The sequence below is a fragment of the Eutrigla gurnardus genome, assembly GCF_963514095.1.
Source record: "Eutrigla gurnardus genome assembly, chromosome: 16".
In the NCBI taxonomy this organism is placed as follows: Eukaryota; Metazoa; Chordata; class Actinopteri; order Perciformes; family Triglidae; genus Eutrigla; species Eutrigla gurnardus.
Window position 1 is genome coordinate 4,170,128 of NC_139927.1, and position 21,831 is coordinate 4,191,958.

At 45.7% G+C, this 21,831-nt stretch overlaps 1 protein-coding gene across 2 annotated transcripts in view; it reads right to left on the minus strand.

Moving 5' to 3' along the window:
* klhl29 (kelch like family member 29) overlaps positions 1-21,831 on the minus strand; it is a 193,622-nt gene that overhangs the window by 118,312 nt on the left and 53,479 nt on the right. For both annotated transcript variants that reach the window (XM_084030725.1, XM_084030726.1), the window contains exon 3: positions 13,122-13,433. In XM_084030725.1, coding sequence (XP_083886851.1) covers positions 13,122-13,394 — 273 coding nt within the window. In that variant the 5' untranslated portion in view covers positions 13,395-13,433. The remainder of the gene's footprint in view (positions 1-13,121; positions 13,434-21,831) is intronic.

Below are 21,831 nucleotides of genomic sequence, written 5' to 3' on the forward strand. Positions count from 1 at the left end.
TAATCAGTTTAACTTTTTCAAAAGAATTATAGAATCTCAAAAATTGATATTGAATCAAATCGTGACCTCAAGGATCGGAATCGAATCATGAGACACCCAAAGATTAGTCCATAAAAACATGGACATTGGAACATGGAAATTCTCCCCGTCACTCAAAGTGACCACGTCCCTTCATTAAGCATACCTTTAAGCTTTAATATCATTCAAATAGGTGAGGAGCAGCTTTTAACATGAGCTTCTATGGAGATCGACTCTATTTGAAGCCAGACTGGAGTTTGCATCTGAAGAACTGGCGAGGACGATTGCAGAGCAGAAAATAGAAGAAGTCACTGCAACAAAGAAACCCTGCACCGTAAAAAAAAGGATGTCAACTGCGCTTGGCTCACGTTTGACAACGTGACCCCCTCCCCTCCACCCTCCCCCCGCCCTCTCAGCTGCACGACCCCTTTCCCATAATGCCGCATGATGAAAATTAATTTTCAATTCAATTTCTAAACTGACCTTGAGAGTCTCTTTATGCAGCGTTCTGACAATTGGGCGACGCTTGAGATGTGTTGGGACCGAGCAAAGCACTCCCTCGAAATCAGCGCCTTAATTGCGACAGCAGCTGGAGGATTTCCAACAACAACAACAACAACAACCTCAACACAAGAGGAAGGCTGCGTTGTCAGGGCTGAGACACAAAATGGAAAGATGACTTGAACAGGGGCTGACATTTAGGGCATATAGGGTAGTATAGCTTATATTTTCATTTGTGTTGAATTACACACACACACACACACACACACACACACACACACACACACAGCAACATACACACACACAGCCTCTCTCCAAACAACAGGCAATGACAAATCCAATGACAGCACCTCCTGGCTCTGCTGGTGGAGATCGACACTGAATCAGACCGCCAGGTCCGCTGGTGCCGAGGCGACAGCGTCGCGCTGACAGAGATCACAACATCTTAAACGAGAAGCAGACAACACACAAATGGTGTCGTGTACTCGGGAGTCAAGACACACAAGTCAGTCGCACACCTGCGCAGTAATTTAAGAAATAATCACCCCTCCGGTATGTTGAAAAAAGAAAAAAAGTCCTCCACTTCGGCACCGAGCAATTACGAAGTAATTACTTGATTTAATCAAGCTGTTGCGCTGAAAATAATTGATTAGGGGGAAATTAGTTAACTTCTAGTTTGTTTGCAAAATGACTTGACGGCCGGTGCTAACCGACTCTGAGAGTAAATCACCGTTCTGTTACCGGAGCGGTAATCCCTCACACACACAGAAGTTCAAAAACATCACCGGTCCACTACAGATTAGCTGTTTTTAAAACCGTCAAGCAGGACAGGTAATCCGGCAGATTAATCAAATTCAGTCAGCATAATCTAATTGCCTTCAATTACTTTTTGAATTGCTTTGCCTCTAGACTCTGTAAAATATTGTGTCGAACTGACAGTTTATTCCATTCCAATTTGCAGACTAATTTGAACAGGGATATTATCCTCCTCTTCAAACATTATCAAATGTTATTTCCCAGAAGTATCTAATCTGATTACGGTTGCAATATATTTGGCAGCGCGCTGTTATGAGAGTGGAATCACAGATGAATGCAAACTGTGTGGCCTTTGTTGTTTCTTCTGAAGATTTGCATTTTTTTATTGATTTTTTTTATTGATTTTTGTGGATACAGGGACTTTCAAGACAGTCGCCAGTCTTTGTGGTCTCATACACACCTAAGCCCCGCCCACAGATGCCAGTAGCTCCTTGCAGGATGCTGATTGGTCCGTGCTCTGCCTACTGGATCTCTTTTTGCAGCCAGGACGCGAACACTGGTTCACTTCTAATAAAACAGATTGGAATTTGACAGAATCCTAAATTAAATCAGCAAGGCACAACATCATAACACAATCAATAGAAACTGTTTTTATAACAGCCATTTGCTACACTTGCATCCTTTTTTCATGGACCGGTGGAAGGTTTTGATGCCTTTTATGGAGGGACATTTTTAGAAATATGTGTGCCCGATTGCAGTAAACGTCCCTGGCTTTGATACACAGTTCAGATTTATTGTTTCAATAGTCTTCAAATAAAACTGCAAGCTTTTCCAAGATGTTTTTTTTTTCCACGGTTGTGAACAGTGGTGCGGTGGTTTCACCCCGCCGACGTCTCACAGCGAGAAGGTCCCGGGTTTAAACTTGGATCTGCATGAGGCCAGACGTGTCGGATCAGCCAGTGCATGCTGGGTAAACCCACTCTGCTTAATTAAACAGGATAAGCAGCTATGAAGAGATGATTAGATATGATACTGGGATTTTTTTTCTTATTGTTGGGCTTAAATCTTATTGTTGAGGATCGGTGAGTTGTTAAAAGGCTGCTTGTAACTCAGTAAGCTACTTAAACACCAACTTCTTCATGTTTCCTTAGATTCTAGCGGTTCATACATTTAATTCCATTTTATTCTCGTTTACAGAAGTATTTGTTGACTTGCAACTGCAACAGCGCTCACTATGAACATTTTACATTTAAAGAAACAACATTAGATATGCCTATGAAAAATAATCATTGTTAAGAGAGAAACTTTTTGGCTTGTGGCCTCATACAGAAAGTCTACGAGTTGTTAAATAGTGATTTCCCACCTCAATACTTTTCAGATACTATAATTGAAATAACAGAAGTGAGATTTCTGCGTCGAGGAACTTCTTGTACTTCTCTTTTATCATTTATTTTTCCTACCAGACAACTTTATTTTGATCATTCAAGAACATTTTGAACTTCTAGAATTTAACAGATGCAAACGCAGGAATTTTACTTGTAAAGGAACATTGTTAGATTGTTGCATTGACACATTTACAGATGAGAAATTCTTCTTCCCCCGAAATTCTTCTTCCCCCGCTATATATATATATATATATATATATATATATATATATATTGAGAAACAGACCCATCGCAACGGTGTCATTCATCCATATGCAGCAACATCACATCAACCACAATGCGATGCCATTTCACGTGAAGTGTTACTCTCAACTCGCCATGCAACACTTAAACGCTGCTGAAATAAAAAATAAAAAACTCCCGAACTACTAAAGTGTGTGAAGATGAAAGCAAAACATTTGCATGCCGTGTGTGTGTGTGTGTGTGTGTGTGTGTGTGTGTATAGTGGTCGTGGTTATGACGATGGAGCACTTGGCAGTGTGGCGATGCGTGGAGCCCCTAATGAGAAACACCGAGCTCCCAGTAATTTGTTAGCCTGAGTTAAGGTCAGACTACAAAATGCTGCATGATTGAGTCACCCCCAAAGTCCCTATTAGAATTTGCATTTAAAATATATCTATTATTTATGTTTGAATTATTGAAATGGCTGGCTGTGGATCCCCTGAGCACAGTGCAAAGGGGGGGAGGCCTACAGCAACTGGACCACAACACCGGGGACCCGGCCATCCCATAATGGACTGGAAAATAATGAGCGAGATAAAGAAAAGTTGGCCAAGAAAAGCGTCTGCCATTATGAGGACTTTCATAATAAACATTACGACTTAAAGCATTATGAAAACTTTTTTCAGTGACAGAATTAAAAAGATTTGTTTCTTGGAGTAGATGAATGCTGAGCAGGGGATGAATATGTTAATATTCAAACAATAAAAGGAGAATTTATCGAGCAATAAACGTGAGACAAAGCGACCATTGACAAACAATAACCCACAAAGTGTCGATGTGGTTTTATTTCGTGCTCAGTGATGTCTTATGGATATTTAGCGGTGTGAAATCCATCATTCCAGCGGCTCTGTTGCAGACGAAGAGGCCACGGCAACGCCCCGGCAACACCCCGGCAACACCACAGCAACTCCGTGGTGAAAAGTCAGCGTGCTAACATGCTAATGATGACAATGCTAACAAGTAACCTCCGTGTCCTCGGTGTTGCGAACGAGGGATTAAAGCATATTGCGTCATTTCTATCAAGTATTTCTATTTTTAATTTTGCTAACATTAGATATTTACACGGCTAGCAGCCATATTTAGCGTTCTAAATATGGTCTCGAACAAAGACTCAGGACCTGCAACGAGAACCCACATGATCTTAGTGGGCCCTCCTCCTTTCGGACCCATCGCTGGTCTTAGCATGTTAGCGTGCTAACATTTGCTAATTTGCACACAAAAAATAGTTGAGGCTGATTTGTGATGCATTTACTACATTTAACTCATTAAAATGCTGATCTGATTGTGACGAATGATGAAAAATTAATCAGCAAAATCACGAGATACGAGCTCCGAGAAGTTTATTGACAATCCGCCCGATAGTAGTTGAGATATGGAGTTAAGTGTTCTCCCGTTCAACATCCTTCTCAATGTTCTTCAGTGAAGTGAAAACCAAAAAAAGAAAAGAAAATCCTCCACAGATATACTGTACAGTATTTTCAAGAAGCCTCTCTTGAAGCCTCGCTCATTGCCTCTCCAAGTGGAGCAAAGAAAAAGAAATGAAAGCGCAAAAAGAAGCTGTCTAGTTACAGTCAAAAGAAAGTGCTCCTCTTTTTAGAGCTGTATTCATTTTGCATAAATATACACAAATATAGCTCCGGGCAGCGCTGCAGCCGGACATGAAAAAACCATCCTCGGGCTCCTTCGACCCGGCGACAGGTGTGAGAGCGCCAGACCGTTGTTTACCTGCCGGGTCTAACCCCACACACACACACACACACACACACACTATCAGATAGTCCACGTGTGATGTTTTAAGAGCCCGCCATTTCGCCGCCACCTTTTCGTACGGAGTTAACCTTAAGGTGGCCGCACTTTGAATGTCAACCTCTCCACATGTGGACCTTTTTTAAATGCCACCGCTCTTTATTTTCCACAACTGTGGACAGACAAAGAGGGGAGGATGGGGGGGAGGATGGAGGGGAGGGGGAATCATTTCCCAAGCCAAGGCCAAATGACATACAATCAGCGAGGCTCAGCAGGGACGTGGTTTAACACTCGGAGGCGAGTCTGGCTACTAAGTGTGGGTCTTTGCAGGGCTGCAGATCTGATCCGCTCATTTGATGATGTGCTCAATTACACAAATGGATGACTGGCAGCCTGGAACTTCAGGGAACTTGAGAGTCCTTTTTTTCCTTCGGGTTGACTGGATTTCTGTCTCCTGCTTTCTAAACCTCGAAAATGTGCAGCAAACATAACGTAAGCATCCGGATGTGCAGATATAATAGTTCCACCACAATAATGGCACTTTTGCTGATACGTGGCCAGAGAGCGGGGGATTTAGCTAAATATCGCAGCAAGAATAATGCAATTTTTTTTACATACACCTTTCAGGTGGATGAGCGTGTGATAATTAGGTGGTAAATTGGTGTGAAATATCACTTTCCCCTTTGACACAGATCTCTCACCCTGCGATGACGAGGCGAGGGAGCGAGATGATGTGGCGGCGGCGGCGGTGACAAATGATGGCGGCAAATGGGAGGCGACAGCCATTTCGATTCGCCAGGGGGGATCAACTATGACCTCTTGACCCTTGAGCAAATCTGGCAAAAGCCTTCCCCGCTGAGGCGTTCTTCTTTACGTTGTCCGAGGGCATTTCTAGTCTTTAAAAAAAATAACAGGATCAGGAGTCAAGCGTCATCCATGACATCTGACGTCTCCGGGCGTCCGAACACGCTGCCGGGGGGGTGGGGGGTCTGGAAGAGGGGGGGGTAGTCAGGAGAATTAGATGGGAGTGTGATGGAAAGTGGAGGGTGATAACGACCCGGGTTTAAGTGACTTAACTTTTATCAGCCCCCCCTCCCTCCCTGAGCGAGGGAGACAAAGCGAGTGTGAGAGAGAGAGAGAGAGAGAGAGAGAGAGAGAGTGTTTGCCTCAGAGACAAATCTGCACTTTGTAAACACACCTTTGTTCGACGACTCCCTCTCTCTGCTCCGTCAAAGAGCGAGAGACAATGATCTCTGTGTGAGCCGCCGGGAGAGCAGATGTACAGTATTGGATGACAACACACTCCTCTAACGCACAGACACACACACACACACACACACACACACACACACACACACACACACACACACACATATTGCGTAGTCACGGTGACACAAATGGAGAAGGAGCTGGCATCTCATCTTTCACAAAGCAGAGAGAGAGAGAGATTTGAATCTGATATCCAGTGACTGCTTATTAGATCGAGCCATCAGGCCGCCTGCTCGGAGCCTCGTCAGACAGCCGGTGTGTTTAGGGGGAGCTGCTTTCCATCCACACACACACACGCACACACACACACACACACGTAAAAAAAGACAAAAACGCTGTCGTGTTTGCTCCCGCCAGAGCGGTGCAAGCAGTCTTTTGTAGCGCCCGCTGTCAGCAGAACAAACCCGCCACAAAGACCCTGAAAGGTCCTCCTGTTTCTGGGACGCATCCCCGGCTTTCAGAACAATCAGCAGCTCCGCTTCCCGTTTGATTTTTCCTCCAAAGAGGATTAAAAAAAATCCAACCCGCCATGGAGCAGATGCATGGCGAGCGAGGGGCAGGGGACGACATGGAGGAAGCGGCGGCGCTCTATTGTTGGTTCCGCTGGGATCGAACCCGCGACGGCCGGACGGGGACGCCGAACGGAAGGAAAACCTTCACGGAGTTGATCGACAGGACGGACGGACGCCTATTCTTTGACCCGTCGCACCGTCGTTATCACCCTCACATCTGTGGACCGTTTTTATGTGGATCTTTAAGGAAAGGCCGCCTTGAATGTTTCCCGTCGACGCTAACAAAGATGGCGGCGTCCTGAATGTGCGATGAGGGTGTGAGATTTCTGATAAATCTGTCATCAGATTCAAGACTTCCATTTTCCAAATGCTGATAACAGAAAAAGAAAAGAAAAGTCTGACAGGTTTTTTTTTTACACTTTCTTTGCTCTGACAGTTTGACAGTGTGCAGTCCTCCTGACTGAGCTGTCTGTCTGCCTGGCTGTCTGTCTGCCTGTCTCTCTGCCCCTGATTAGCGACTGCTGCTGCAACACAGCCGGCTCTCATTCAGGCTGGAAAAGCATTAATTCTGCCCGCATGGTGCCGAGGAATCCGGATCCTGGTGCAAAAACACTCCCTGGTATGTATCATCTTCATAAAAATAAATAATCACAGCTTAATCCCGTCGTTCGGCTCCCCTGAGGATCCACCAGCTCCTTAATGACACTCGTAGACGCTTGTTTGTCCACATTATGATGATGTTTGTGTTATGGATAAAAAAAAAGAGATACAGACGCTGTATGAATCATGAGGAATCAACAGCAGGAGCAAAATAAGTGCCGTTTGGATCCATTCTGACATTTTAACCGGATGGACGGAGCAGAAAGAGCTGCGTCGTCACGGCGACAGAGCTCATTTTCAGCGCTAAAACTTGCAACGCACACCACTCAACCACTTGACAAAGGGAAATGTGCAACGGAAAATTACATAGCGAAATACTGAAAATCATGCACACAAGAGAGGAAAAAGAAAAACCCTTCAGGTTATGGATAACAGAAATAAACTATTTCCCATCAATCAGTTGGGTCTACTTCTGCGTCATCGGGATTTTGTGACATTTTGTGCCCGGTGGTGGAATGACAGCACGTACAGTAGAAGCTAATAAATCCGATCCGGGCGGCGGAGTATGAAGATTGTTTACCTCCGTGCTCCTCGGAGGGAGATAACTCCGCCTCGGCGCTCGCTAAGCACTTAAGGAGAAGTTTTTAGGAGTGAATATTTGGAATTCAACATGAAAGGTCTAAAAGAACAAAAACGATATCCTCCCATCCTCGACTGTCACATTAATGGCATTAAATATTCAGAATATAAACTCTTAAGTGATATCAAATTGGATGCATCGTCAATTTACGTCCATCAGTGTGAAGCAGCAAATTCAGGCTTCAAGCTGTGAAGTTTTTCTTCTCTCCTCCGGCGGCGCTCGCTGTTCTCGGCTGGTTTTCCTTAAAACCCGTCGTGTTTCTGTTTCATCAAGTTTCATCTCGTCTTGTGTGATAGAAGTCTCACTATCTGAAGGGACAACTGTTCTCTCCTTTCTTATCCAAAGCTAATTTAAAAGGCAACCTTCTACCGCTGAAGCCCCGCCCCCCTCATCGAGCTTCCACAAGCGTGCACTTTTCTTTAAATAAAAGGTTATACCCGTTTTAGAAAAGACTCCTTTTAGCCCCGATCTCAATAGGGATCCAGTGTTTTCAGAATATTCTATTCCAATAACCGACTCCCTGGTTTCACAGTGATAATACAATTAACTGTCAACTAGGGGTGGGTAAAAATATCGATACGGCGATATATCGCGATACTTTGCCACCCAATACAATATCGATTTTTGACTCAAAAGATCGATTTAAAAAAAAAGATTCATGTTGTGAATGCAGTACTTTATCCTTTTTTATTTTATTTTCAATATTTATTCCAGTGAATTTCATGGGAATTAATAAAAAGGAGAGGCTGTTTTGAATGAAATAGTTTTGACTCAGTTTGTCCTCTGATCAATATCATCTGATGTACATATACAGGTACTTGTGTTTTCATCTTTATTTATATCGCAATATCGTGATATCGTGATACGTATCGTGACCAAAGTACCGTGATACGTATCGTATCGTGCCCAAAGTATCGTGATACGTATCGTATCGTGAGGTTCTTGCCAATACTCACCCCTACTGTCAACTATTAATCTGCAACTATTTCTATTGATCAATCTGTTGAAGTCATGTTCTTTTAAATAAAAGTAAATTCTATGATTCCAGCTCCTTAAATGGCAGTATTTTCTATTTTTATTGTATTCCTCTAGGACAGAAACTTCTTTTGACTTGTGACAAAAGATTTGGGTTTTTAGGAAACACTGATTTTTATTATGTTCTCACATTTTATAGACCAAACTACTAATATTAGTACTGATTAATAGAAACCGAAAACAATATGTGGTTGCGGCTGTTTTCACAGGTTTCAAGGTCAAGCTAAAATTAAAACAAAAAGAAAATAATAAAAGTACGAGCAGTAATGCAACAGAGTCTAACTGTTACTGCAGCCACCTTTAAAAGAAGTTGAATGTTTCAAAGCTGATGGAATATATTTCATCAGTGATTTGTTCGCTGGAACACACGTGCCTCCATCTCCATCTGGTTCCAGCAGCAAACAGAAGAATAAGACGGAAACCTCTCTGAAGAGACATGCTTCTTGTGTGTTTTCTATTTCTTTTTTTTTTATTGTGTCAGAATGAGGCCATGACACCTGCTGTTCTCTGGATCCCACGTTGTGTTGGACACAGTATGAGGTCCGCTTCAATCCATTGGCTGGCTGACCTGGCTCGAATCAATGAGCGAAAAACACACATTGTGTGATTTGGTTTCAAGACGAGCTCTTATTGATTGATGCTGCCGATTGCTGGGAATTTATATATTTTTTTCCAACCACAAAGGAGAATCTTAAATGTAGAAAAGTATGAAAAACATATGAACTTCCTGCTAGAGCTTCCAAACACGTGAGTTGCTTAATTGAGTAATCACTTTTTGTAAAAAAGAAAGAAAATCTCTGCCAGGTGGTGACGACTACCATGGGATGCGCTTTGTATCGAGCTGTGCTCAGCAGAACAGCACGCTTATTTGGGTGTTGCCCGGAGGGAAATGTGCTTTAATGGACTGCCAGCAGCAGGTAGTATAGATTGTAGAAGATCAAACTGCAGTATGCATCGTAGCTGAAGCTGGAGTAATGTTCTTTGTTGTTGTAGTGCACCGATAACATAGAAACGAATATGCTTGAATCCATTTATTTGTTCTTATTGATATGTATATATGTGTTTAACAAGTGTATATGTTTCAAAACTGCATGTTAATAAAAATAAGTTCAAAATGACTGGTTTATCCGTTCATGTGATGTGTAAATAAGGTCAGAAACCTGCATTTATCACACAAATTTGCTATAGCCTATTGTGGAAAGGTTGCAGTGGTTTTTTAAAAAACTTGGGAATCATCGAGCATCAAGATAAGCTGTTAAACATTTATTAGTCCGTGACACTCTTGATCAATATGTAACTGTTTATTATTGTATCTCCACCATGGCTCCTGCATCCGTGTTCAATACGGTTTGGTAACTGCACTGCTGCTGTTAAATATCGGGGTGGATTAAAAAAAAATCATTTTAAAGGATTAGACCACGCAGGGAAATCCACATGTTCCAGCCGGCTATCTGTGGGAAGATACTTTTTGGAGTAATAATAGATACAAACTCCGGCTTTGGCCCACGTTTAAACCCTACAAAATCCTTTTTCTAACCGGCCGTAACAATAATGGGCAAACATTTACCTCAGCATTGAGCCTTCACAAAACCTTTTAAAAGTCTAATTCTACAATCATGATCACAAGTCAACACAATAACAGCGCTTGCTCTTTAGATGACACCGATTAGACGAATGCTACTTCAAGAGCAAAGGTATCAAAGCGAGTCTAAACGTTGTCTGAAAGGTAGAGATTCTTTTATACAAAAGGGTGAAAACACTGCCGAGACGCTTTTGAGTCCTCATGTTGCACGTCTATGATTTAAGGGCCAATATTCAACATTCAGAGCATTAATATCGCACCAAATATCAGTTTGCTATGTAAAAATATAGAGGAGTGAGAGCATCTCAGCAGAGAGCAAAGTCCCTCTGTGTGCGTTGTTATCTCAGCTTCTCGTGCACGCTCTCATATGGTGTAGCACCCACCCTCTGGTTCAGGTAAGCGGCGCTAGCTCTGTTAGCACGTTTGCTGCAGTTCGCTAACCGTTAGCGCTGTTAGCGCCAAAAGAGCGTCGCCGTGTGGTAACCAAAATTCTTCCAATCTCAGATTTCGCACTTTTAATATTAAAACAGCAGTAAGATTGCGTCTGAAAGAAGTCCGTTTAATCATGAGCTCGTAAACTTCGATAAACGGCGTGGTGCGCCTCGGATCTTAACGGCGTATCGCGGCGCTAACGGCCCTCAAAGTGACACTGAGACGTTCATCTGCAGGAAAAGAGTCGCGGTTAACGCCGACATGGATTTAGAGCGTGCGGTGATTATGCATCCGTAACGACCGCACATAAATACATAAAAATTAATGAACGGCCCTCCAGGAGATCGCAAAAAAAAAAGCAGCACTCTAAATTAACTACGGCCCACCGTTCCATGCGGCTAGCTTTACATCAGGGTGGACAATGTGACCAGATGGTACTTTTTTTAAAACACACACACACACACACACACACACACACACACACACACACAGAAACACTTAACTTGATCATTAAAGCTGAAGCAAACCACACGAAGAAAGATTATTTATAACCACAGAAAAAAACACCAAAGCTTAAAACAACACAGGTGTTCGATGTCCCAGTAAGTTTTTCCTTTTTAGGTTTTATGAGTCATACTCATCAGTTATATTAGCTGGGGCATCACACACACACACACACACACACACACACACACACACACACAGACACACACACACTCTTCTTCATGTCTTGCCATTGGACCGCGTCCCCACTCGAGGCCGCCGGGTTTTCATAAAGCCAGAGTCTCCGAACGGTGGAGATCAATAACGGCCTGTCAGGTTTTTAGTGTAGCCGTGGAGCGAGCCGAGACACGGGGACCGCATCCGTCCATCCCGACTCTTTGTGACTCCCAATAGCTTTGATCGAAGATGACAGAAGAAGAGCGCGAGAGCGAGAGCAAGTGAGGACAGCAGACGGCTTCGGAGAAGAGAGAAGACAAGAAAGACAGCCTCCTATGATAGGATGGGCCGGCCCCTGGAGGCCCAGACTCCGGGTATTTCCCTTTTTAAAGCCGGTCTCTGTCGCCCCAGCCTCACAAAGGGCTGTCAAAGTAGAAAGAAAAGGTAAATCCCTGAACAACGAGTGGCATCGAGGGGTGGATCTGCATTATGTTGCACGCGCACATACGTTTTCAAGTGAACGGCGTGCGACGGCGAGGCATTGAGCCGGCGACAATGGGAGACAGCGAGACTTTGTCGTGGATGTATGTAATTATTCACCGGCACAAAAAGGGAAAGGGCCGCCGACGCGGTGCCAGAGCAGATTTACCGTGTGGTCAGTGCATTCAGCGTGGGTATCTCATGATGTGAGGGGCTAAATTAACCAGCGCATTGTTTACCTCTTGCCTTTACAGTGGCGGGCCCCACAGAGAGAAAAAAAACACAGAGAAAAGAAGCCCCGAGGAACAAAAAGAAGAAGCCCAGATGGATCCGCTGAAGTTCAAATTAAAGCAAAATGATCTGATAGTGTGGAGCAGTGTCGAGAAGATGAATGGTATCCATGGAAGCGGAGGCAGGGGAGAGGCTGAAATGCCTCCTTTTTTTTTTTTTTTTTTGGGTGAAGGCCCCTCTATCTCTCTCTATCGCTCTCTCTCTCTTCACACACTGCTGACAGCCAGCTATAGCAAATCCCCGGGCGAGGGGGCGGAGAACAAACTCCACGGCTCTCGAACCACCGAGACGTTTTTCTTATTCTGCATAAGAAACACGACATATTAAAGAATGTATACAAATAAGCCCTTGTGTCTCATTACCAGTTCATTTCTAACAACAACTAAAGAAAGGAAGAGATGTGCAGCCGAAACGGGAATAATCTTTACGTCGTGTTTTTTTGTGTTAATCTGACACATCAGTCAGTGCTTACTTGTAACGATGCGCTCCTGTTTGTTTGCTTGTTAAGAAGAAAAGCTTCACCTCCAGCTCATCACTTCGGACAGCCGGCTGTCGGAGGTCATTTCCATAATGAAAGGAGGGAAATTACCGAGGAGGCGAAACGGCGTTTGGCAGGCAGAGGAAAATGAAGATGGAAGGAAAATGGTTTGGCGAAGAAAAGAGGGGGGGGGGGGGGGGGGGGGGTATTGGACAGGAGGGGAGTGCAGAGAAAGCAGCAGGATGGGGCGAGAGACAGAGAGAGAGAGAGAGAGAGAGAAAGGGCTTGTAGAGCTGAGACAGTTGAACCATGAAGACAAGCAGTGAGTTGGACAGTCCCAACTACATTCAGAGAGAGAGAGAGAGAGAGAGAGCCTCAGAAGCATGGGGGAAAGTTGGAGATTAAGAAGTTGACAGAGAGAGAAAGTTCCAGAGAAGGTGTCATGGCGTCTTACCTTGGCAGACGCCGTGGCGGCCGATCCCGCCGCGGTGATGCCCCGCTTGACGGCGATGTCGCCACTCGACGACGTCACGGCGACCGTCACCGGGGTTGGGAGGAGCGACGGGATGACGGGGAGGGGGAGGAGCCCCGGACGGTTGTTGCCATTGACGACGGCGGAGGCACAGCTGTGATTGGCCCCGCCGTTGTGGAGGCCCGAGGGACGGATGTCTCTGCGCTCCCAGGGTCCCCGGTAGTCCCTCTCAAAGCGGTGGTGGTGGCGTGACATCACTTCCTCTTCCTCTCAGAGGGAACAACGGGGGCAGGCCTGCAGCGGGGAGGGAACGGAGCTTTTAGGTGAGGCGGCATTAAAAATGAGTGCAGAGACACACAGAGCTGAAGGAAACAGGGATGTTGACACGGAGGTGCAAACGCCGACAGCATCTGTTCCCAGCGCACCTGACTGACACCGACACACCGCGGCTCATTTGTTGCCTCTAATTCCTGTTCTCCCCGTCATTAACGGGAGGCTGCGACAAGAGCGAGAGAAAACGAGCGCCGCTAAGCAGGTCTATAAAAAAACACCATCAGCGCCGACGCCGTGAGGAGCTAAATGTGTCACCGAGGCATCAACGGTGAGAGAGTGAGGCCCAAACAGGCGATCGCTCCGGCGATATGGTGACCCCCCCCCCCCCCTCCTCATCTCATACATGTAATGGGCTGGTTAATTCAATCAGATCGGCCCTCGGAGGCGGCGTTGGAGGGGGTTCTCCCTCCCTTTCAAGCAGCTGACGGCGAGCTGGAATTACATCAGTGGCGGGGGCCATTGTGTAGCGTGAGCAGCGTATCGCTCTATATTATGTCATAAATCAAAAGCGGCGCAGGATCTGAGAAGTGAAATCCATCACAGGAGGGGGGGGTTCACGGCGCCCTTGTAGTCCGCCTCACGAGCCCCCCTTGATAACGGATGAAATAAATAAATAACAACCCTGAAAGCTCAGGTTCGAGTCCCCCCCCCCTCCATGCCAAATCCCCCCCGTTAGGAGAATGACAGCAGATGATAGGTCTTTATTCTTCACTCACGCTGCCTCTCGCCTCACAGAGGAGCCTTGAAACGCCAGTTTCTGTGTGTGTGTGTGTGTGTGTGTGTGTGCAGGATGTAATGAGTAACACACATGTTCTGTACTGCAGCGTACTACTACGAGTGGTGGAAGTGTTTGAGAAGTCTGTTGGAAGAATGAAAGCTTTGATGGGAGCGATCCGCGGCGCCGGCCCTTCTGCATCTTTAGCCGCCGTGACCGTCCATTAAACGCACCGCCGCTACACCACTCACTCCTTTCTTTGCTTTTGTGTCCGTCTACTGTTGTTGTTGCGCTGCCCTTTTCTTTCCCTCTCCATCCCCCTGCCTTCATTTATTCCTCTCATCATATGGAGTCCAAATACAGCGAGCTGATGCCGAGGCGGCGGCGGCGGCTACTAAAAGGCTTCGGGACGACACTCTCACGCTTTCCCGCTCTCTCCGCGGTGACCTTGTTACACAGCATCCACTTTTTTAAAATAAAAACAACCTCATAAACACAAACAACAAGAAAAAGGCTTGAACAGGGAACGTAGTGTAAAATGAAGTTGGATTAATTTGCAAATATCTGAGCAAACAAATCTAATGCATGAATTAATTCCACCTGGGTAATTATGAACATAATGTAATCAGCATGTCCGAAAACTAAATATTCAAACTTTATGGGCAAACAGTATTATCTTTGAGAGAGAGAGAGACTGAAAGCAACAAGGTCATATTCTCTTATCGCCCGAAAAACGCCCGAACATCAAAACAGCGAGAACAAAAGAGCCGTTATCTCCGCGTTAAAAGTCAGAATTGAGAGTTTTCCATTTGCATTGACAAACTTTAACCAATCCCTGTTCTTGGGGTGAAGTGGCCCCCCCCCGATGAGTTTCCCTGTCTAGACAGTCTGGTGATTCACCGCTAACTCGACTCATAGACGTCCAGGAACGACGGATCCATTAGAGCGGAGAAGCTATTCAAGGAGGAATAACGGATAACCTTCAACACGCCGGCACTTTACAGTACAGGGAAACTAATTAAAGTACATTTACAATAGAGATGTTCAGAATAAAAGATATGGTGGTGGATAAGCCAATTAACTCTTTAATTGAACTATTTTGAGAATCTTTTTTTTCTGATTCCAGCGTCTTAAATATGAATATTTTCTGGTTTCTTTACAACACAGTAGTGAAAGTAAGCTCATGACACCATCTTTGACATTTTCAAAATAAAATCTTTACCTATTAAAAAAATTAAAGAAAGTGAAATAATGCACCAAATTATTATTCCACCACCTCCCTTTTCCCGTCCTATATTTCCTATTTCTAATAAAAGAAAAAAGTCGATAAAATCTTAGGAGGGCAAATTAAGAAATGTATACAAATATGTAGAGAAAAGTTTATTAGGCTATAATAATTAGAGGTTAACATCGGTTTAGTAGCCTCAGTATGTAGAGCTTAAGTTATTTATAAGGTGTTTATGGATAACACATGCCAATGATGGAGAGGATTTATAATGCCTGCAATGCCCCCCTTATTAAAGTACACGGTGTAAGTACACCCGCGTGTTAATCGTTACTACATGTACTCCTAAAAATACACCTCGTCCATCTGTGAGCATCTCAACTCACCCCAGTGGCATTCTGGGAATCTTGGCTCAACGGTTTTTACTACGCTCAACAATCCTCTCTGAGTGGATTCCCGTCGTCGTGGCGATTCCTGTAACGGGAGGCCGGGACCCGGTGTCGCTATGGCAACATGACGCTCATCAGGGGAACAGAATCGGATTTAATCTCCTAATTTCAGGCGCTTTAAAAAGAAGTGTTTCTGCAAGTCCTTGAGAGTTTGTGTGTGTGTGTGTGAGTGTGTGTGTGTGTGTGTGTGTGTGTGTGTGTGAGAGAGTGTGTGAGTGAGAGTGTGTGTGTCACCTCGAGGCTGAGAGCGAGAGGAGGAGGCGATAAAAAAAGAAAGGTTGCCTGTGGAAAACACCCGACACACCTGTGGCCCCTGCCAGACAAGATAAACACTTAAATACATCACATCTACAATGACACTCTGCTCGGCGCTCCAGGGAGAAGGTGCCAATAAAGATTTGTGCTGGGGGTTTTTTTTCTTTCCTTCTTTCCGATGCAGTCGCCGTCACTTCACGGACCAAAAAAGCCGGCCTTTCAGGAGGAGAGACGATAACCTTTGCTGCCTTGCTGGAATGTAACCTCTGTTTTTTTCTGTTCCATAAGAAACTAATGACGGCGTTCCAGTCGTATCCCTGCAGCAATTAAAGAGGCTCTTCAGCCGCCGCAATCCTATCAGCATGTTAATAACCGTACCTGAAGGAATCACACTTTCCCCGAGCTGTTTCTGACTCCTACTTAAATAGCTGGAGACTGAGAACCGCGCTTTTTTTTTTATTTTTGCAGAGATGAGAATCTAAACATGATTGAAATCACTAATCCTCTGGAAGCGCAAATAGTGACAAAAAAAAACAACACAAAGCTGCAGTTTCCGAGCAGAGGAGACGAGGAGGGAAGAAGTAAGTGAGAAACTTCACGTCAGCAATCAAACCTAATGAGCTGACTGACTGCAATATCTATTGTGTTGTCAGTCACGTCAGGAGCTAAGACGCCTCTGCAGAGGAGGGTGTGTGTGTGTGTGTGTGTGTGTGTGTGTGTGTTGGACGCCCATTCCAAAAAAAGAAACGGCTATTCTCTCACAGCATCTGATCTGAAGCATGTGCAGCCAAGGCACGAGGAAGAGGAAGAAGACGAAGAAGACGAGAAAGATGTAGAAGAAGAAGAAGAAGACGAGGAAGATGAAGAGGAAGAAGAAGATGAAGAGGACGAAGAAGAAGTAGAAGATGAGGAAGAGGAAGAAGACGAAGATAAAGAAGAAGATGAGGAAGAGGAAGAAGACAAAGAAGACGAAGATGTAGAAGAAGGAGACACGCCAATGTGCACAAGGCCACCTGTCATCGTCATGACCCCGTCGGCGTCGCCATGGAGACGGCCAGCGTGTCCCCTGTACCTTGTAAGTCCACGCAGCACGTCAGCAGCTCGGTGGTTCCCAGAGCAACGGAGCGGCCATTAGCCAAAATAAAGTTAAAAAAAAGTTGTCTGGCAGGTGGGGAACGTGAGACGCACACACACACACACACAAACACACACACACACACACACACACACACACACACACACACACACACACACACACACACACACACACACACACACACACACACACACACACACACACACACACACACCCCGAAGAGCAGCATCTGTCACTCCGAGGCGGCACGTAGCATGTCGGAGTGTGTGTGTGTGTGTGTTAACAAAGCCATGTGGGAATACGCAGGGAGACGCAGATAGACGTGACGAAAGATGGCGCTTAACAGATGGACTGACGCGAGAGACAGCGGGCCGCTGTGTGTGTGTGTGTGCAAATGTGATAAAACAGCAGTATGTGTGTGTGTGTGTGTGTGTGTGTGTGTGCATCCTGAAATAGAGAGGAGGGTGTGGATGCGAGTGCAGCAGGTTGGCTTCGCTTTGCTGTTTTAATCCCGCCTCTAAAGATCCAACCTAGTAGCGTTTACTTGTATTGACCCGAACACACACACACACACACACACACACACACACACACACACACACACACACACACACACACACACACACACACACACACACACACACACACACACACACACACACACACACACCTGCTACACGGCTAATGATCAACTCGTCCATCAGACGGACGGATGCTGTAACTCACGCCGGGGACCAGATATTGCGGTAAATGAGCGGTCCGATGGGAGAGGCGTGCAGCCACTTACCGCCAACACACACACACACACACACACACACACACACACACACACACACACTGTCTCAGGCACGCCGATGCATGGGCGGACCGGTAAATGTGCTGACAGTTCCTCCAGGAACAACAAACGGTATTCATCCTCATATTTAAATAATGGGAGAGACCGTTGGAATAGCCCGGAGCCAAAGTCTCAGGCTTTTTAAAAAAAGATCTCCTCCATGATGAAGATGTTAGTCTCAGTTGTGGATGGTGTACGCCTTCACACACACACTTACACACACACACACACCTACACACACACACACCTACACAAACAAACATTAGTTAGGCAACATGGGCGCTAAAACATCGTAAACCTGCGATGTGCGGAGAACAGGCAATAAATTATTTTATTTCCAGCTGGTATTGATTGATGAAGCTAACTGAAAAAGAGCCGCCTTCCTCGGTATTTTAAGCCCCCCCCCCTTTACGGACGAGATACGGAGAAACCTAATTGATGTTGCAGAGGAAGGTGTGGGGGGAAAACCGGGAGGAAAATAAAGTGAAAGCTGGAGGAAAGGCAACACAGGAAAGGAAAAAATAGAGTTTCCCCCCCATCTATCTCATGAGCTCAAATGGGGTTTATGTGCGTGTGTGTGTGTGTGTGTTTGTGCATGTGTGTGTGTGTTGCATAGAGAGAAAACACGAAGCCATCTTCAGGGATGAGCAGCAGAGATGAATGCAGCTTCCTGCTGGCATGGAAACCAACGAGCCCCCCGTCGTTGGGATTGATTCTTAGCATTAGCAGGTCCAATTAATCCCAGCGGTTTGAGGGGAATTAGTACTTTGCTACAATTCCTACACCTCATTAGTGGTCTGAGTGGAATCCAGAGACGCGGCGCCGCAGTCAGCAGTGGATCATAAAAAAATAAATAAATTTGAAAAAAAAACACGTCTCAAACAAAGCCGCCAGCTTAGGCACCATTAAGATCGTAAATAGCTTCCATTTTAGCGGATGATTAGAAGGCTGGTGTTACTTAAACAGTCGTCGTTGCTATGGGACAACGGGGAAGCATTCTGACATCAAATAAACACCAACGGAGCCAGAAGATGCTGGAGGAGGAGGAGGAGGAGGAGGAAGAACAAGACGCAGAAAGAGAAGAAGAAGTAGAAAAAGTAGAAGAAGAATCAGAAGAATCAGAAGAATCAGAAGAATAAGAAGAAGAATCAGAAGAAGAATCAGAAATAGAAGAAGTAGAAGAAGAAATAGAAGAAGAATCAGAAGAAGAATCAGAAGAAGAATCAGAAGAAGAAGAATCAGGAGAATCAGAAGAAGAATCAGAGGAATCAGAAGAAGAAGGCCACCTGTCATCATCATGAGACAGCGTCCCCTATATGTTGTAAGTCCACTCAGCAAGTCAGCAGCTTGGTGGTTCCCAGAGCAACGGGGACAATTAGCCAAAATCATTTTAAAAAAAAAGACAACGCTCACGTAAACAAGAGCTGAGCGATTCTGAGCGACGCTAATCTGAAATCCAGGCGCCTCACATTTCCTTATCACATCCGCCTATTAGGATTTCCCCCACAGGTGGGAGGAGGAGACGATGGGGAGAGATTTTTAATCTCAACACCTCGACGGATGAAACACTGGCGCTGCAGACATGAACACACTGCCTCATTTTTGCCCGAGACAGACATCCTGATCATCTCCTCTGTGAGAAAGCAGGCGAAGAAAAGGCCAAATCATTCAAAGCGGATAATGAAAAAGAAAAAAGTAAGGGGGATAAAGTGTAGACAGCGAGGATAAGACATAAAAAAAAGGAGATGAGGCCAAGAGAGAAGAAATATTGCATAGAGCTGCACCGGTGACAGCAAACTTAGTGTATAAGTAAAACGTATGTGTGTGTGTGTGTGTTTTCAGGGATTGGACATGACGCATGGCATTCCAAGCTGCTGGTTTCCTGCACATCCAACACTCCGGCTGCGTTTGTTTTCCTGTTGGCGTGATGGAAGCAGCATGGGGGCCGTCCAATGACTGCAGGGTTAGAAACGCTGCACTGACCAGGTGAGTCGCACCCTGCCAGCGTTCCGAGTCCTCAGTATCCAAGCCATGTGACTAGCCCGAGGGACAGAGAGGCGCCGCTCGCCGCCGTGCAACCAACGGCACGCCGCTCGGTTAATTAAAACACTTTTCAACAAAACGCCACATTATCACATCGGCAAGACACGGAGCTGGAAACCCCGCGGCGTTCCCATCCAACGCTTCTCTTCCACACGGCGAGGCAGACTTCCAGCTGCCAATCACGCAGCGTGTTTATGTATGTATGTGCATGTATGTATGTGTGTGTGTGTGTGTGTGTGTGTGTGTGTGTGTGTGTAGTCTCTGTGGCCCATGGCAGCTGTCGCCTTTCTCTCCGCGCTGCATCCTTTTTGCAGATTTCTCTGTTCTCTAAATCAAAACCAACAACGGCATCAAAACAAACACACAAACACACACACACACACAAAACCTGACACGTTCTGCTGTAACTACGAGGACAAGCGTGAGTTCATATTTGTGTGTTTGTGTGTGTGTGTGTGTTTCACGAGGCAATCGCAAGAATAGTGACTTAACTATCTAAATGGCTGCGGCGGAGATTAGCGAGGGGCAGTGGGCATCCATCTCTTTCAACGCCGCCGGCTTAGAGAGCACGGCCGGGGCTGCAGGAGAGATCAAGAGAGATAGAAACATCGATAACGGAGACGGGGCGGCAACGGGCGAGTGGAAACAAAAGGGACTGGAGGGGGAATTAAACCGGGAGACGAGGTGGACGAGCGGCGAGAGCAGCGGCGAGTGATTTACTACTTGGTGAGGACTTTGCGAGCCCGTCGGCATCCTCGGCTACAGAGGAGGGTTCGCCGCCAGCAGGGATCATGACATCCTATCAGTCGCCATGGAGACGCCCCGCATGTCTTGTGTTTTTCCCGACTGCGCTCTTCCCCCGTCATTACCATAGCGATGCTCCGGGGAGGTCGGGTCGGATCTTGACCCATCCTCGAAGCACGAAAAACAAAAAGGCGCCAAATTTAGGTCGGCCCTCTCCTTTTACATCAGTGCTGCAGCGAGGAGCCCTTGAGCAAGGTGGTTGACCCCCCCACCCCCACCCCAAACCACAGGTCAGGAGAGTATCCATCCAGAGGGTGAATAAAAAGTAAAATGTATGAACATTTACACAAAACAATCAGAAAATCTGAGCAGAAAGAAGAGATTTAGCCAAGAAGGAAGTCAAGACTTAAAGAAACGCCTTCATTAAAACTCCTCGTTACGTTTTAGAGGATGCGAGTGTGAACCCCGTTAGAGCTTTACGCTTCGCCTCCTGACAGCGGGAAGGAAAACTTGCTGGTTTGAATCCCCACACGGGTATCTGAGAGACACGGCGTACACCGCTGTGACTTCCCGTACTCTCTTATCTCCCCCCCCCCCCCCCCGAGGTCGAGGTCAAGGTCGACGACGGGGATTCCTGCTGAAGAACACCTGCGTGGTGAATATGTGCCGGCGTGGTAAAGAAGGCAGGTTCCTCCGGGGGAAGGGAGCGTCGGTCTGACAGCGCCGGCAACAGTAACAACCCGACTCCCTGGTGAGAACATCGAGTTTAACTCAAGGAGGTGAAGTCAAGGAAATATTGTGTTTTGGAAAAAGCCGCGGGAAATAAAACGGAGCGGGCCGGTAACAGGCGGAACACTCGTTGGAGAGAACGTTGATTCATAACGCGTGCAATCATTTGATTTCCACTGTTCTTCTTATGTTTATTCCCTTGATTGAAGGCACTCACTTCACGAAGAAAATGCTTGAAAAAATAATAATCATTTGCATGTAAAAAAGA